The following is a 19,487-nucleotide window of genomic DNA, read 5'->3' on the forward strand; positions in this document are numbered from 1 at the left end:
GTAAGGAGAAAGGAATGGAGCTGAGTTATAACAAAATGCTGCTCAGCTATAGGAAGTGGATACAGTAGAGACATAATCTTTGGTAATTCATAACTGACAAAAAGTGAGATCAACAGCCCAGCCAGAAGCTTTTGAACCACATTAATTACCAACCTTTGATTGGCCTGTAGCTACTTTTCTTGTTTTCTCTTCCCCACATGGAAACCTGGAGTATGGTGGATGCCTGGAATTTTTCCATTTCAGTTTTACTTTGAATGGTATGAAACAGTAGGTAGCTGATTAGCTTCAAGAGCTTTAGGTTAGAACACACTAGGCTTGAATGCCCAGAGTCCCATGCCTAGAAGGGAGGTTTCTGGCAAGTTGGCTCCCATGGAGATATCCTTGATGACCTGCGGCCTCCACTGTGAGCTTACATTAAAGTACAGAGCTAACGCTAAACTAATCCGCAGGCCAGAGTCTGGGTGGGAAAGCTTCTTGACTACCACTGACTACCATTCAACTGAAATTCATATTTCCCACTATACTCTCATATGTGAAATAATGTATGGTAGCACTGCAGTGGTCAAAGGGTGCATTGGTGGGGAGGTTTAGCACCAGGAGGGGCGTCTTTGTACCCTGGAGTTATCACGAGATTCTAGGTGTTTTGGGTATATGATTTCTCCATCACTGCAAGTTGAACTGAGCTTCTAAGACTATCTCTATTTTGTAGTCCAGAATCACCCATTCACTACATATCCTACCCACTGGTCATCTCAGGAGTATACCATCCATGATTGTTATGAGATGATGAAGCGTCTGCACATAGTCACTCAACACAGGTATACCCACTCACTCTGATAAGGTTCTGAGTTTCAGAAATGGTCATGGGTGAAAGGTTTGGCCAGTGCTTCCTTCCTTCTTGATCTGGCTCCTCATCCCACTATAGGAGAGATAGCCAACTTGCACACCATAAACCAACAAGCCTAGTCCAGGGAGTAGAGACCGGTCAGCAATTCCATATTCCTCCTCTCATCACTATAAACCTTACCCACCAAGGCCTTTCACTTGTCCTAATCCAAATAACAGTTATTAAACTTCCCTCTTTTCTTTCCTGGCTTATGAGTTTTGAACCTGGGGTAGGGCGGGGAGGAAATTCGCAAATAGTATATGAGTAGTTGAGGCACTAATTGCTGACTGAGAAAATGCATGAAGATTGTGGTTATCTGCCATCTATGAACATTTATCTTCATAGTATGTCCATGGCTGCAGGTGTGACAGTGCTAATACAGTTTCTTGCTTGCCAGTCCCACTGCATGTACTTTGTCACCTCTTTTCCACATCAGATGTCATCATCTGATGTAACCACAGTCTGTAATTCTCCTGACTCACTACTGAAGAGGGAGGTTCCCACAGGGGTCAGTGAGGCAGAAAGGCACAAAATTTAGAGACAAGCCAGATTTAATGCAAATTGCAGCTCAATCATTTTTTTGCTGTGTGATCTTGGTAAATTTAATGAGTGAACCCAGTTTTCTTATCCTTATAATGGAGACAACTCATAGAATGGTGGTGTTTTAAGCTTTTTGTTGATGATAGTGGTGGTGGTGATTTTGTTCTGTTTTCCTTTTGTGACAGCATGTATCAGCCCCCATCACATACAGGAATGCTGACTGCAGTGAAGTTTCATTTATGTGAACTTAGATTATGTGAATTTAAAACACGGCAATATAAAAATACTAACAGAGTCTTAGTGCACGCGCAAAACATGAAATACAAGATATTCTACTTTACATTTATTCCTCTAGGGAAAACTGTCTTGAATTATGCAAGTTTTAAATTATGCAATGTCTTCTGGAGCTCATCCCTTACAAGCCAATGTGTCTGAGATTCTACAATCTGCCAAATGAGTGTTAAGATTTACATAAAGTATCTTATTCAATCCTTCAACGATCCCATGAAACTGGAATGTGTGGGCCCCTACTTTGATATGAAGAAATTAAGATTCCAAAAGGTTAAGTATTTTTTCCAAATTCATTGGTTATTCACCTAGGATTCAAATCCAGGTTGATCTAGCTTCAAAAATTTTCATTATTTTTCATTTTCTTCCTTTCTTCCATATCTTCATAGTCTCCCAAGTTTTTCTCCTCTCTCTCATTCTCTCTCTTTTGCGCGCTCTCTCTCTCCCTCTACCCCCCCCCCACACACACACACGCACTACACAAACATTTATTAAGTGAAGCATCATCTCCCCAAAGCTCATGGTTGTCTTACCAGTACTGAGATAACCCAATTGGCCCTTTTCTTCATTGAGATTGTTTTTCCACCAATGGGAAGTTTGCTCCGGACCCCCATTCCCTCCTCATTCCTGCCCTTGGTAGGTAATAAACATACATCACTTGTTTTGTCACTGAAGGTGCAAGCACAGGACGTAGACTATGGCAGCAATCAGTATTCTTGTCTATCAGCCAAAAATGTAGTAACATGGCAGACATAAGCAAAGGGAAGAAAGATGCTCTTTTGCCCTACTTCCTCCAGATGCTAACCTCTCCTTCACTTTGACTCTCTCAGATGCCTACATTTTCAGGAAGCTGAGACTTGGGGGTACCTTTTTGCAGGATGTCCCTTTGGTGACTCTAACAATGGATATCACCTGGTGTTGCTTGTATATTCTAGGGCTGGCAGTTTTGCTCTTCTTGTACCTCTCTACCCATGAAACTCACATGGATAGTAAGTTTTGGCAACCTACTTTAAACAATTTTCTGACCACCATAATGGAGAGAAACGTATTCATCTTTAGAAATAATATCAATGCACTAGGCCTGTATACCACCCAATGCCCAACAAACTAATTGGTCCCCAAAGGTCCATTTATAATTGGTTGGTCCCAGCAGATGCCAGGCTTGGAGGCAATGCCACCCAATGTCTATTTCTGCCAACAGCTCTTTCACAGTAACTCTTTACTCAATTACTTGGCTTAGAACCCAACAATGATATTAGACATGGAAAGAAAATGGGGTGAGAGTGGTGACACTGGGATGGGCCAGGTAGTCAGTGCTGTCATCATCCATCTCTGCCAAAGAAATCTGGTTTTCCCAGCATTAAACAGCAGGTGTGAGCTCTTTAATTAGGCAATAAAAATGGCAACTTGGCAGTGAAACTATAAACATGAAATGGTACAGCACCATGAATCTTTGGCACTAGGATTAATTTGACTATGTATTTTTTTTCTCATGATACGGTTACTGAATATAGGTAAGAGACAAAACAGAAAAGCAAAGCCAGAATTGTCATTCCCACCTCTGTTCATTACTAGCTATATAAAATTCAGATATGCATTTAATAAACTTTTTCTCCCAAAAAATGGGAATGGAAAGCGTAATGGTATATTTTATGGAACTTAATAAAAGTTGATTTTTATCAAACTTATGATACAAAAGCATTCTATTTTATATAACAGAAGCTACCAAAGCCTTCTGTTTTATATAATAGAAGCACATCTCAGGCTACTGTGGCCAACAGGTATCTGTCATTTCAATAGCTGCATTAATCAAGGTTAAATATTTTCCACATATAAATTAGATACAATGAAATTGTACTGTACAGAAGAAAAAAACTTGTTTTGCTTTATCAATAGTTTTCAGGCATAGTTTGAGAATAATTAAACATTTTTTATTTGTATAAACGTAAGTAGCACAAGTGCAATTTTGTTACATGGATATATTGTGGAGGATAATTAAACATTGACTCAAGCAGGTGGTGTGAGTAATCATTCCACTTAAAGAAAGAAAACCATCTGAATATTTTGAGATTGCACTATGAATTCCATTCTGTTTCTTTTCTATTACAATCACAACTATCATAGTCATTTGTGATTTTTCTCATAGTGAACTGCTCTCTGTACATGTTCATTAGCAATCCTCCTTGATTAGCTGCTGGTGGAATGTCACAGCTCTCTGGGGTCAGCCTAGGGGCTGAGAATGTGGATATACTTTAGTTGGCACATTATCACATGGAAGTTACTTGCCCATGAGGAATGGAGAGGGCATCCAAGCTGTAAGGACATTTAGATAATCCTTGTACAATGTTGACTCATTCTTCTGTCCTAGAAATAAACATCAGGTAGAAAATGTCCCAAACAATAACAACAACTGGCTTCATGGCATAGGAAATAATATAGTATCTGAAAACAGACAAAACAAATTGTGGGGCTAAAGTAAATGAATTAACAACTTGATTTTCCACTTTGAAACTGAACTAAGGATGTAATTCATGAAAAAAATTGACTCAATAAAACTTGCCAACGTTTCCAAAATTGCCAAGACAGTACTGAAAAGAATATAAATGAGAAATATCTCTAAGAAATGTCAGCATGATGCCAAAACAAGTGAGCAACTAACAAATTCCACCATCTAACTTATCTTTTCCAACTACAGATAAATGCTTATCTAGTACCATGAAACCCTAAATAACTTGACTGGTTCTACTTTCCCACCAGATAGATTTATAAACTACATAAGTTGTAAGGTCATATAAATAATAAGTCTTCTCCTTTCCCTTAATGAAAATAAACCCAAAGTAATTTGGCTGTCAACAACTATCATCTCTAGAAAAGTGAAACTACATTTTTCTTCTTTTTGTTGTCTTTTTTTTTTTGTAGCTTACTCTTCAAATAAAACAATAATTGTGAAAGAAATTTGAATTTATATACCACTTGGAAAATTTGACAGTCAACAAAAACTTACGGGGATACTTACTATATGCACAAAAACTTATCCTCAGTGTCATGGGTACAGAATACATTACTGGATCTATATTCCCACAAGTATTACATACTTTAGTTGGGTGGGTAAAACAGATGCATGAAGTGAAGACTTAAACTGGATGATTCGATCTGTAAGTGCATTACAAATTCTAAAGATGGGCAAGACCATCATGGGCTAGAACAGGCAAAGAAATTATCACCTTGGGGGTGGAATTTGAGTTCCTTCTTGAAGAATTACCTGGAAATAAACAGATATAAAATGTGGGAAATGTTTCTATGCTGGGAGAAGAGTGTAGACCAGGGGTTTTCCACCTTACAACATTATTAACATTTGGGACTGGGTCATTATTTGAATTAAAGGCAGTCTTTTGCATTGTTGGCTATTTAGTAGCATCCCTGGTCTCAACCCACTAGAAACTATAGCAACTCTTTACTTCTCAGATGGAGAAACCAAAAACATCTTCAAACACTGTTGGATGTTCTTAGGAGCAGCATCACTTCTGGTTGAGAACCACTAGACTAGACATAGTTACCTGGGTTTGTTTTTTGTTTGTTTTTGTTTTTGCTTTCTCTCTCTCAGGGTTTTCTAACCTCAGAATTATTGGCATTTTGACTGTGTAAGTCTTTGCTTTGGGTACTGTCTTGTGCATTATAGGATGTTTAGAAGCATCCCTGACCTCAACTACTAGATGCCAATAGCACTGCTCCCTGGTTGTGACAACCAAAAATATCCCAAGACATTGCCAAATGTCCCCTGGGGTGAAAAGTCAACCTCATTTAGGAACCACTGGTGTAGACAAGGTCATCAGTGGGAATGGATTTGCCTTACTCAGGGCTAAGCAAAATTGCTTAAACAAAATACAAAGCTTGTGTTATGAAAGAGTGCAATAAGATTGATTAACTAGGGTAGACACATGCTGTGCAAGCCCTTGAATACCATAAGGCTATGGTATTCAAGGGCTTGCACAGCATGTGTCTACCCTAGTTAATCAATCTTATTGCACTCTTTCATAACACAAGCTTAGGCAATAGGCAGCCATGGTAATTCCTAAGCAGATGTGTTTCAAAATCAAATTGGTGTTTTAAATTTTATTTCACAGAAGCAAAAGACTAGGTGCCATGGGGGAAGAACTGAGTGCAAGGCAACCAGTTAGGAAGTTGTTATAATAACCAGGTATAAGGTGTTGATGGACAGAATTAAAGTGACATCTTTGGAATGGAGAGAGTAAAGAGTAAACCCAGGGTTGCTTTAGAGAAAGAAATGCTGAGTCTGTGCAATAGATTGAGTATTGGAGATGAAGACAAAGTGGGGGGAAACAGTTGTAAAACCAGGTTGCTAGTGAGAAGAAACATTTAAATGAGATGAATAAGAGGCGGCATTTAATAAATTTAATTTTGCAAATACTAACTGTAGCTATTTTAGAATTATCACAGAATGCTGGTGAGAGGCCAGGACTGAGGGAATAATTTGGGAGCTTTGGAAACACAAAACCTTCATATCCTCAATGAATTCATCCACTTTTACATCTTTCTTCTTATTCCTGTGGCTTGATACAATAGAAGTTTCCCTCTCATTCACAGTATGCTCCACAGTGGGGTGGGTGGCCCTAGGTCTTTTGGGGATCCAAGCTTCTTCAATCTTATGGCACTGTCATCTTAAACAGGTAACATCTAAGATGGCTGCAGAAGGTATAGTCCTAAGGGCCTCATTGAAGATTTTAGAGGTCCTAACATGTGTAACTTCTATCCACATTCCATTGCGGATCCAACAGAACTGGAAAATCTAGCTTACAGGTAGAGGAAATGAAATTAATAAGACAGGACACAAACAGATGGAGAAACATTCCATGTTCATGGTTAGGAAGAATCAATATCGTGAAAATGGCCATACTGCCCAAAGTAATTTACAGATTCAATGCTATCCCCATCAAGCTACCAATGACCTTCTTCACAGAACTGGAAAAAACCACCTGAAACTTCATATGGAACCAAAAGAGAGCCCACATAGCCAAGTCAATTCTAAGCAAAAAGAACAAAGCGGGAGGCATCACACTACCGGATTTCAAATTATACTACAAGGCTACAGTAATCAAAACAGTATGTTACTGGTACCAAAACAGAGATATAGACCAATGGAACAGAACAGAGGTCTCGAACGCAATGCAACATATCTACAACTATCTGATCTTTGACAAACCAGACAAAAACAAGCAATGGGGAAAGGATTCCCTGTTTAATAAATGGTGTTGGGAAAATTGGCTAGCCATGTGCAGAAAGCAGAAACTGGACCCCTTCCTGACACCTTACACTAAAATCAACTCCAGATGGATTAAAGACTTAAACATAAGACCTAACACCATAAAAACCCTAGAAGAAAATCTAGGCAATACCATTCAGGACATAGGTGTAGGCAAGGACTTCATGACCAAAACACCAAAAGCATTGACAACAAAAGCCAAAATAGACAAATGGGACCTAATCAAACTCCACAGCTTCTGCACAGCAAAAGAAACAGTCATTAGAGTGAATCGGCAACCAACAGAATGGGAAAAAATTTTTGCAGTTTACCCATCTGACAAAGGGCTGATATCCAGAATTTACAAAGAACTAAAACAGATTTACAAGAAAAAAACTAACAAGCCCATTCAAAAGTGGGCAAAGGATACGAACAGATACTTTACAAAAGAAGACATACATGAGGCCAACAAACATATGAAAAAATGCTCATCATCACTGGTCATCAGAGAAATGCAAATCAAAACAACATTGAGATACCATCTCACGCCAGTTAGAATGGCGATCATTAAAAAAGCTGGAGACAACAGATGCTGGAGAGGATGTGGAGAAATAGGAACACTTTTACACTGTTGGTGGGAGTGTAAATTATTTCAACCACTGTGGAAGACAGTGTGGCGATTCCTCAAGGACCTAGAAATAGAAATTCCATTTGACCCAGCAATCCCATTACTGGGTATATATCCAAAGGATTATAAATTGTTCTACTATAAGGACACGTGCACAGGAATGTTCATTGCAGCACTGTTTACAATAGCAAAGACCTGGAACCAACCCAAATGCCCGTCAATGATAGACTGGACAGGGAAAATGTGGCATATATATACCATGGAATATTATGCAGCCATCAAAAATGATGAGTTTGTGTCCTTTGTAGGGACATGGATGAACCTGGAAACCATCATTCTCAGCAAACTGACAGAAGAGCAGAAGATCAAACACCGCATGTTCTCACTCATAGGTGGGTGTTGAACAGTGAGAACACATGGACACAGGGAAGGGAGCACTACACACTGGGGTCAGCTGCGGGGAAATAGGGGAGGGACGGTGGGGGGTGGAGAGCTGGGGAGAGATAGCAAGGGGAGAGATGCCAGATGTAGGTGATGGGGAGGAAGGCAGCAAATCACACTGCCACGTGTGTACCTATGCAACAATCTTGCATGTTCTTCACATGTACCCCAAAACCTAAAATGCAATAAAATAAATAAATGGGAAAAAAAAAAAAGAAATTCCGAAGAATATACCCAGTCTCTGTTATAGGACTCAACATACACACACCACCAGCACCACCACCACCCTGACACACAGAAATAAGAAAGCTATAGGAGTGAATTAATTCATTGAGGATATGAAGACAGAGTGAAAACTGAGGAGGAAAGAGTTCAAGAAATACTAATACTAAATGGAAGAAGATGTCCCAAAGAGAGTAAGGAATATCGGATCATTCAGAGATGTTGCTGATTCACAGATGTTAGAGAGCCTGGAAGAGAACCAACCTATATATAGACATGAAAGTGCCAAGAAGAGGGGAGGTAAATTTACATAAGGAGGAAAATGTCTGCTTTGCCAATACTCTTGCTTTTGGGGACAAATAGCATCATAATAATTGTAAAAAAACAAAACAAAAACCTTATACATCTACACCCCACCTCAAACCCATCATTAGCTTATCTTTACAAGCAGTTTGAAAGCCCAAACCTATCAGCTTGACTTTGAATGCCTTCTTTTGCTAGCCCAGCCTACCTGTCCACCCCTCACCATTACCTCCCAGGTACCCAGCATATTCTGGTCACTGGGTTGCTCATTATTCACAAGACCACCATACTGTCTCCCATCTTTATGGCTTTGCTTTTACAGTTTCTTCTACCCATCAAAGATCTGGCTCTCCCCAAGCCCTAAATCAAATCCTACACCACCTAGGAATAAAGACTTTACTGATGTTTCCGTCGACATCAATCTGCCCATATTCCACCAGACTTTTTATCCTTCTTTTACTTTGTCATGGGGAACTATCTACTTTGTATCATTTATATGTTCATGTGACTGTCTCCCTCAGTAGACCATGGGATTCTTAAGTAGTGAAGCAGGGCCACTGAGATGTACATCCCCAAGAAAAACAAGATAACACTAAAGTCTAGGTCAGAGGCTGAAAAATGTTTTCTTTAAAGAGCCATATGGTATTTTAGGCTTTGTGGCCATTTGGTTTCTGTCACAACTACTCAACCGTGCCATTTTAGTGCAAAAGTATCCATAGACAATATGTAAATGAATGAATATGGCTGTCTTCCAATAAATATTTATGAAACAGGCAGTGGACTGGATTTGATCCATGGGCTATAATTTGCTACTCCATAATCTATGTGAATGATACTTTCTGTAGCACAGCATGAGTGGGGTCCCCTGAAGTATAATCTGGGAAGTCCTGGAGATAATGAATGTACTTTTCAGTCATCTATGTATCTTTTGCCCCATCTCCCACCAGCACCTAGTACGGCTTTCCATGTAGTAGGCTCTCAATGTTTGTTTTTGTTTTTCTGAATTAAATATGCCTGAAAAGTTACCAACTTAGTAAATCATAACAGCATTTTGAGAGCTTAATTACCTTTTAAAACTATCTTGCCTTCGTCCGCTTTTGAACGGGATATGTTCTTCACATGTACCCCAAAACCTAAAATGCAATAAAAAAATTTTTTAAAAAAGAAAACTATCTTGCAAGTTTGTAGTAAAGTAGTTCAAGAAAGAATCATGTAAGCCCAAGAATCATAAAAGGAAGGTACAAGGGGTGATGTAAGCTCAAAACGTCTAAGGATTAGCAGCCGAAAGGAGGACTCTGGCAACAGCTAGGTAAAAGCAAAAAAAGGCATTTCAGTTCTGAGAAACCAGCACCACAGAACACAACATCATATGTAATAGATGTCTCACAACACCCTCTAAATCCATGTGAATAATGCATTTAATGCCAGCACTTCAGTGCTAAAAAGATGTTCATAATTTGGAGGAAACTCAGAGACCAAGCAAAATGATTAAGAGACTGGAAGTACTCATTTATGAGCAGCTGTAAAAGAGCCAAATACAAGCTTGGTCTGCTGATTGCTAGAAGATGGGAAAAAGGTATACAAATTACTAAATGCTGTAAACACCAGGAAGAGGAGGAATGATGGTCAGCTCTATTGGACCTAGCTCTTGGTATGCACATATCTCAGGCATTAACACATTCCTCTCATTATTGGTTCTTAAAACATTTATGTGCCATCTGAATAATATATAACTGGAAATGTTGTGATTGGTAATGTTCTATAATTACAGGAAAATAGGATTGCTCCAGAAGAGCAAATATAAGACAAACTATTGTTTATTAAGGAAACAAATGTTCCAGGAATGTTAGGTGGGCTGACAGAATAAAAACTTACTAATAGTTCACTCTTCGAAGTATGAAATACATACAATTGTGGGTAATAGTATATCATTCATAACTGTTTAAAGTAAAGCACAAAAATAGATATTTCCCTCCCTTGCTCCCTTCCTCCCTCCTTCTGTTTCATTCAATCATTCAGTTATTCAACCTTCAGTCCATCTATCCACCATTGATCCATCTACCACGTATTTATCCACCATTCCTTCTATCCGTTCCACATAACTGCTGCCTACCCACTATTTGCTAGATCCTGTGCTGGTGATACATAGTAACACCAGCACAGGGCCTAAACTAAAAACAAAAAAAATAAACTTACAGTCTCAGAGTAGGGTCAGTGAATACTTTAAAATATAATTGGTCAGGCACAGTGGCTCACACCTCTAATTCCAGCACTTTGGGAGGCCGAGGCAGGCAGATGATTTGAGGTCAGGAGTTTGAGACCAGCCTGGCCAACATGATAAAACCCTGTCTCTACTAAAAAATACATATGTGATCCAGGTGTGGTGGCACATGCCTATAATCCTAGGTACTTGGGAGGCTGAGGCAGGAGAATAATTTGAACTTGGGAGGCAGAGGTTGCAGTGAGCTGAGATCACGCCATGGCACTCCAGCTTGGGAGAAAATGCAAGACACCATCTCAAAAAATACACACACACACACACACACACACACACACACACACACACACAATTGTAAGTTTAGTGAGATGAGGTTCATCTTCCATCACAAGTAAAAAGTGGGCTAAGAAGGGACAGATAGATTCCATAAAGAGTGATAAGGGAACAAAGAAACATGGCCCCTAACTCAAATGAGAGAGAGGGGAAAGGTTGGGGACACTTCCCAGAAGAATTGATATCTGAGCTAAGTCCTAAAGAATTCTGAGGAGTCTATTAATCAGAAAGAGTGGGAATAAGCATGCTAGGTAGGAAGAATAATGTGTTTAAAGGACTGGAGATAACAAAGTGCTAGATCATTTTGTCACAACACATGTGGAACTGACACAAGTACTTCAGATTGTTTTAGGCAAATAGTGTAAGGCAGATGGTGATCTTAAAAATCATTAGAATATATTATAACTGTGGGTGGGTTTTATTATCCTTACTAACTTTTGCCCCCAAAGTTTCTCCACTAACAAAATCACAGCCTTATATGGCCAAATAATTGCATTTATGTAGCACTTACTCTGTGTTTGGAACTATTTTAATGTCTTTATATATAGTAAGTGATTTTATCCACTTAACAACTCTATGTGGTAGGTACCATTATTGTTCCTATCTTAAAGATAAGGAATAGAGGCAGAGAGAGGTTAAATAACTGAGTTATACAGATAGTAGCACAGCAGCATTTGTTACTTGGGGCATCTTGCTCCAGGACCTCTGCTTTTATGTCCACTGTGCTGCTGCAAACCTTCTAATTCAAGAGCCTATTTTCATATCTTTACCTCTGTAACTCACCTAAAAGGTGATGCAACAAATAATCAGGGACACAGCCAAATATTTTGGGAGAAGAATGTTTACAGCAGCAAAGTTTATAGTCATAAAATATATAATAACCTATATGTCCTACAATGTGGAATGTTTAATCATGGTATAGACCATTAAGCAAGCATTTTAAATTATGATCCAGAAATAAATAAAACATGGGAAATGCTCAATATAAAGGTCAAAGGGAAATGCAAAGAAACAAATTACGATCCTAGCAGTGTGTTTGCATGTGTTCGGAAAGGAAATCCACTAGTCAGACTGAGTTCCAATTCCAATCTTGACTCTGTTATTTATTTCTTTTGTGACTTTGGGTAATAATTTCACCCCTCTGTATCCCAGTTTTCTTATCAGAAAATTGGGATGAGTTGTTGTAAGGGTTAAAAAATTCACACATGTAAAATGCTTAAAATGCTGGCAAGCACTTGATAGCTATCAAAATATAGGAAACCCTATTAAACACTTAAGCAAACACTGAAGGGTTATCAAACTTTTCTTTTTAACCAGATACCTTCTCAAGGCTACATTCCTGATGTTTTACTTTGGTTGAATACTCTTAAGTTTTGAGTATTTACAACTATTTAAAATTGTGTTTTCATGTCAGTTAGGATCAGTAAATTGAAGGAAATTACAAATTGGCTTTTGAAGAGCCTAAGGCCATAGTTTATTTCTCATCCATGTTTTGAAATTATCTTAATTATGTTGGTTTTTAAATGTTAATTTAAAAAATAGAAAGAAGTGAGCAGTTTTAACAGTAGCACCTAATCTATTTTGCCTCAAAGTTTTTTCTTTTTTAACTAAGAGAATAATTTATTATTTTTAATTGACAAGAATTGTATATATTTATGGTGTACAATTTATATTTCAATATATGAACATATTATGGAATGTCTAAATTGAGCTGCTTAACATATGCATTATTTCACATATTTATTTGTGGTGAGAATACTTAAAATCTACTCTCATCAAGGAAATTCTTGAAGTCATCTTTGGAGCTGGTCTCAGGAATAAAGCTACTGGTTCAGGGGCATGTGACTTTCACTGCTTTGCCCAGAATCTTCAAAGTCAAATCAATGGTTTAAGCACTTTCTTAAGAAAACACTGGAAAATCCTTGACCGAGGAAATGAGGTTATTTTGCTGCTCACACCATTAGGAATCTGGTTTCCTGGCAAGCTTTCATAGCCTCTTTCTCTCTTTCTCTTTCTTCTCTCTGTGTCTCTCAGGTCTCCTATGTAAAGGCGATTGACATCTGGATGGCGGTGTGCCTTCTGTTTGTGTTTGCTGCCTTACTGGAATATGCAGCAGTGAACTTTGTCTCCAGGCAACACAAGGAGTTCCTGCGCCTCCGAAGGAGACAGAAGAGGCAGAATAAGGTACGATTGGCCCTCAGTTCAGACAATGTAGAGCTTGAGTTGGTTCGCCAGGCAATGTAATTGAGAAAACAGAAGAGCACACAATAAGCAAGAAGCCAAGTTTAATTATTGTTCTGATTTGTCCTACTACACTGACACAGGCTCAGCTTAGGCCTTTAAAATTGGGGAGGATTGTCAGATTCAGCAAATAAAAATACATGTCATGGAGTTAAACTGGAATTTCAGATAACAACAATTTTTAATATAAGCACATCCTAAATATTGCATGGGACGTACCCATACTAAAAATTGTTTATCTGAAATTCAGATTTAACTGGGCTCCCTATATTTTATCTGGCAACTCTAATTGGGGACATATACTCAATTTGACAAAGTTATTTTAAAATCCTGGTTCTTCTGAATATTTACTGTGTGTGCGTGCGTGTGTGTGTGTGTGTGTATGTGTATTTGACTGTGACTGTGTGTGCACATCACAGATTTGATTGACTTTTTTCATCAATTGCTCTGTCTTTATGTAAATAATGTCATGCCCATGTAGTCTGCAACTGGACAAATCCAATGAGACGGAGCTCATTATTCCAACTTAAACTTTAGTGAAGAATCCTAAGCTTTACACTGTCCAGAGACTCGAGGTTTGAAATGCATAGCTCAAGATCTCCAGTCCAGTGGTTCTCAAACTTGCCTACACATTAGAATTGCCTGGGGATATTTTTAAAATCCCAAGCCTTAGACACACTTTACACAATTAAATCTCAGTCTTAGGAGGGGCACCCACCTCAGTATTTCTGCAGCTCCCCAGGCAATTCTGGTGTGCAAACATGTTTAGAAAGCACTGCTCTGGTTTATAATCCAATCTCATAGAGGCTATCAAAAGGCTTGCACTTGTTTTCCATTTGAAGCTCTGGGAGAGAAACATGCCCTTTGATATGGAGAATGTTACCTCCTGTAACAATATTGCTTGAGAACTAAAGTTAAAATTTTATGTACAGTAGAGAGAGAGAGATTTTTCAAAATCTGTTTCAAAAAATATTTGAAAAATTAAACCTGTTAGTGAAGTATTAGTTAGATGCTACTCTGTTGGAATGAAAACAAAAATGTTTCACAGTCACTATTAATGTTGCAAATAACTAGATGTATTTGTTGTGAGTTAGACATTGCTTATATTGAGTTTCTGTGGGTATGAGCTGAGTTCTGACTGCATCTACTAAAAGGTTTCCTGCACATACTCTGGGCTGGAAGAGATAAATCTATCCTGTTAGCTGCCCTGTCTCGCTCTTCATTACCTCTCAGGAACATTTTGTCCTGCCATAGATAAGGAAAACAAGTGAAGAAACACAAATATCCTCTTTGCTGTACATTACCTTTTAATATTGTGCCTTTCTCAATTTTCTCCTTACTTCCTCCCTGTTGGTGCTAACGTTTCTTTAATCACATTCACAGAAGTCCAGCATACAGCAGCACAATTTCAGGATCACTTGTGCCACACAGAAAATATTCTTAGATCATGATGGTATTTCAACACAAAATAGTATAGAGTTAAAAGAACTCATACTGCAACTGCCTATTAGTCAGTGGATGGTTTAAGTCCTTCAACAGCTTCTTTTACATACAGTAATATTGCCCTGGTTTCCCAAACTTACCTTATCATAAGACTCACCTAGGACCCTTGTGAAACACTAATTATCAGTAAAATTCCTTTCAGATGTTGATTTATAAGGTTGGGTGGAATACAAGAATCTGTACTCTTAATAAGCACTCTAGGTGATTCTTACAATGAGATAAATTTAAGAAACACTATCCTGGCTTACTGACTGTATGCTCTTCTAGACCAGAGATTAAAAATGGGTTTCATTTTGCTTCGCAATTCTAAATAATTGGTAGGGTATTTTTGAAATGCTGTGTGAAGGATTCTTAGACTGTATCTGGGCTCTGTGGGAATGAGATCTGTGATTAATTAGCAATGTCTTACATTACATAATCAGACTACTAACACAGGTTAAATATATGTATTTATTCATTCAACGGATGTTTATTGAGCACCTACTATGCTTAGACATGGAAATCTGGGAATACAGTGGAGAATGAGAGAGACAAAGAAGTAGAAAATGAGGTTGAAGAATAGGTGATTTCAGATTTATTTGCAGGCCAGTATAAAGGATTGTATTTTACTCTAAGTGATTGGAATCCACTAATTAGTTTCAATAGAGAAAATACGGTATTGAGTGCATAGCAGCAGATAAGTTAGGAGGCTACTGTAGAAATACAGGTGGATATGTTGATGGCTTAGCTTATGGTATTAGTCATGAGAATGAAGGAGAATGAAGGAAAGTGGTTAGGTTCAGGATTCTTTCATTTATTTCACAAAAATTTATTTACTTCTTACTATGTGCCAGGTACTGTCTAAACCCTTAGAATACATTGCTTCAAAGAAGAGAAAAAACACAACTTTTTGATGAAACTTACATTCTAGTGGTTATGCTTTGGAGGTAAAACCAATAGGTCATGCTAATGTATTTTATGTGAAGAGGTGAGAAAATGAAACAAATTGAATATGACTCAAAGATTTTTGACTTGAGCAACTGGGTAGGTAGTGTTACCATTTATTAAGATAGGGACTATTGTGACAAGCACAGATTTGGGGTGGAACTCAACTCATATTTTTATGCACTTAAGTTCAGATGCCCATGAGACATCTCAGGAAAGTTGGCAAGTGATTAGATAGAAATATATGCTCAAGAAAGGAATGAAATCTGGAAATGCATATTTGGCAGTGACCAGCAAATAGATACTGTTTTAAATCTACAAAACTAGGTGAGATTACACATTAAGATAATAGAAACAAAAAAGCTCTGAGAATGGAGCATTACATCATTGAGAAAGCCTATCTAGAGTGGAATGGGCAGTAAAAGGAACAAAGGAAATGGTGGCAAACTTTAGATATCACTTGCAATTGCCTTTACTGTGCAGGGGAACATAGAAGATGGTATGGAATAAAATGTGTACTCATGGGGGATTTTGTTTTCTAAAGTAGAAAAGAATGCATGTGACAAAGGGAAGGCTCATGAAAAGGGAGGTATTCACACTGCAGTGAAAGGAGAACATAATTTCAAGGACAAATGTCTTGAGAAGGTAAGAAAAAATACAATTCAGAGCAAAGGGTCAGGGTTGGCTTTACATGGAGACAATTATTTCATCCATTTTAATAATGACTTAAATTATTGCCAATTCATAGATGAAGATACTAAAGCACAAAGAGGTTAAATAGCTTATTCATTCTCATGAGTCAGGAAGTGGTATAGTGGATCTGAAGTGAGATACTGTGTTCCCAGAGTCTGTGTGCTTCAACATTGTACAAACAGAATGGGAGAATGACTATGGTTGCTAGTCGATTGGTATGTCCAATGATGGTAAGATGAAGGAGCTCCTAACCAATAGCTCCTATTATGTCCATGAATTCTGAGGCTAGCTATCAGCTAAGAGTATGGTGAAGAAATACAGGTTTGAGGAAGAAGAAGCAACTATTAAATGTTAGTTTGGGAGAGTAAAAAAGCCATTGCTCCAAGAAGAGAGATGGAGCAGAATGCTGAGGCAGAGGCAGTGGGAGTGCCCACATAAGAACTGTGGTTACGACTTTAACATGTGAACAATCAGGAAGTATGTGTTTTCCCCCAGCAAGCTTCCAGGCTCAGGTTCAGGTACTGAGATAACAGGTATTTGAGTTTAAATACAACTGAAGTTTTGCCAAGTGAGGAGGAAAGTGAGTGAAAGACAAGAAGATAATAGAGGAGTCAAAAGAAGAGAAGTTAGAAGGGAAGAAGGAAGGAAGGAAGAAACAAAGAAAGGAGAAGAAGGAAGGGAGAGAGAGTGGGAGGGAGGGAGGGAAGGAGAGATGGAAGTGAAGTTAAGGGAGCTTGCATGGCAGTAGTTGCAGTGATAAACCAGAAATTCTAAGGTGGATAAGAGGGGGCAGAACATGAAAGAGACATTAAGTATGAGAGAGAGAGAGACAGAGAGACTGACTCAAGATTTCACAGGAAGTAAAGACAAAGATAAGGTTATGATCATAAATAAGCATATGGGACTAAGGTTGGGTGGCAAAAAAATTATTGACAACAAGGCAGTCCAGGAATTGGAAGGCCTAGAATGGGGTTTATTATCTATGTGAATATTTAAGACCCCCCAGAAAAGATGACATTAGTAAGAGTGTTGGATTGACAGGGAAATGGATGCTAAAGTCATCAACTAATAAAGGAGTGCAATTAATAAAGGATAACAGCACAGATAGATAACAGCAGCAATAAGGAAAATCAGTGGTGAAGTCTAATGACCTAAACTTCAGAGACGCCAAAGGAGCTGGGTTTGAGGAAGGAGGATAAAGATATGGTTTGGGCATTGCAATGGGGAGCAAAAAGGATACCTTTGATTAAAAGATGTCTTAGAGATGCCAGTTAGCAGTTACAATTGCTGCTATGCTTATTGAGAAATGCAAGTTTGTTTTACGCGAAGATGTTCTTGAGTTTGTGCATCTCAAAATGGCTATTCAGAATACAATGTTTTATTATCAGAGTTAAGTCTTGAGGGGAGTTGAAGAGCAAATTAAATCATGCTTAACCTTTGCAGTCAAGGTTCCTAATTATCATCGATGATTGAATTTTGAAAAAAATAGGCAAGAGATATTTCCAATTATTTGTCCCTTAAGAAAGCCAGCATTTTTCCATTTTTAAAAAAAGTCTGAACCTAGGTTAGAAAAAAAATAACAGGAGCTAACATTTATTGAGGGCTTATTATATGCCAGGTACTATCATTTAATCACCACAACTGTGTGAGTAATGCAATCATACAGCCCAGTTTATCTGGGAAAGTCTTGATTTAGGCCCATTTTTCCAATACCTTGTGTGATTTAAAATTTGTCCTGGATTTCTCATTTTAAATAAAATGTTTTTTATTAATAGTTGCACTAAAATAAATGGAAATGGGTTTGGTGGACCTCCAGTTTATTTTTTTTTAATTTATTTTTTATCTTTTTTTTTTTTTTTTTGACCTCACTTTATAGACCTGGCTTCTGTCGTAGGGTGATCCTCTGGTATGGAGGTATGCATGTGCAGTGAACAAGATCTCACTTTAACACATGGTGAAATCTAATAGAAAAAAAAATAGTCACTACTATCCAAGCCTCTTTTCTTTATGTGTTACAGATGCAGTGTCATAACTAACACTCCCTTTCCAGGATAGCTTGCAGGGAGCTTGCTTATAAAATGAAGTGCAATTTGGATACCTGAGGCTGGGGACAGAAGTTGGTCTTTGTCAGTGATGGGTCACTGCTGCCCCTACTGGTCACTTGGGATACCAGCCTTGTTCTATGGCATGGCATGAAAATCCATGAAGTCACCAGGCTATCACTTGGTAGGGTTGGTGGAAAACATGGAAAATCACAGGTTTCGTAAACATGAAACAAAAAGGAAAGAAAGACTGAGCAGTCTTGCTGTTGAGCATCTGAATTCTCATAATTGAGTGATTTTGTCATTTTCTGTATGATATAAATCTGTTTTAACTATGTTTTATTGTTTGATAATACTTTTTTTAACTTGGCAATGGTCAACATTACAGAGTTGTAATGTCTGTCAGTACCACTTGCCACTTTCAAAATTGTTCTTGTTTGGATTGAATTAAGTGAATAAATTACCTAGTAACAATGAAGATAGTGTTCTTATCTGAATTTACAGATGAGGAAACCAATGCAAAAAGAAAATAGGGTGAGGCAAGGTGAAGCAAATAGGGTGAGGCAAGTGAGTCACACAAGTACAGGGTCAGATCCTGTTTTATTTCTGATTTGATGTTTTGTTCACCATGGATTTTTTTGTATTAATAATGATGTTTTAAAATGTTGCATTAAATATCATTTTGGTACTGGAGTTTTGGGTACCCCCTCAAATTTTGCCCCTGAGGCCTCACTTGTTTTCCCCTAGTTTGGGACCCACCTAGTCATGAACTACTAAATTAATTTTCACAGGCTCTAAATGCATTGTGGCCTGAGTTAAATTTTTTTTTTAAATCATTTAAAAATGTTCAATATTCCGGCCAGGAATGGTGGCTCACACTTGCAATCCCAGCACTTTGGGAGGCTGAGGTGAGTGGATCACCTGAGGTCAGGAGTTCAAGACCAGTCTGGCCAACAAGTCAAATG

General features: G+C 38.1%; 1 protein-coding gene across 6 annotated transcripts in view; it reads left to right on the forward strand.

Moving 5' to 3' along the window:
• The window catches only part of GLRA2 (glycine receptor alpha 2), a 209,636-nt gene that overhangs the window by 142,002 nt on the left and 48,147 nt on the right, over nt 1-19,487 (forward strand). For all 6 annotated transcript variants that reach the window (XM_037732762.1, XM_017512354.2, XM_037732764.1 and 3 more), the window contains one exon: nt 13,154-13,303. In XM_037732762.1, coding sequence (XP_037588690.1) covers nt 13,154-13,303 — 150 coding nt within the window. The remainder of the gene's footprint in view (nt 1-13,153; nt 13,304-19,487) is intronic.

The sequence above is a fragment of the Cebus imitator genome, unplaced genomic scaffold (assembly GCF_001604975.1).
Source record: "Cebus imitator isolate Cc_AM_T3 unplaced genomic scaffold, Cebus_imitator-1.0 Scaffold471, whole genome shotgun sequence".
Classification (NCBI taxonomy): Eukaryota; Metazoa; Chordata; class Mammalia; order Primates; family Cebidae; genus Cebus; species Cebus imitator.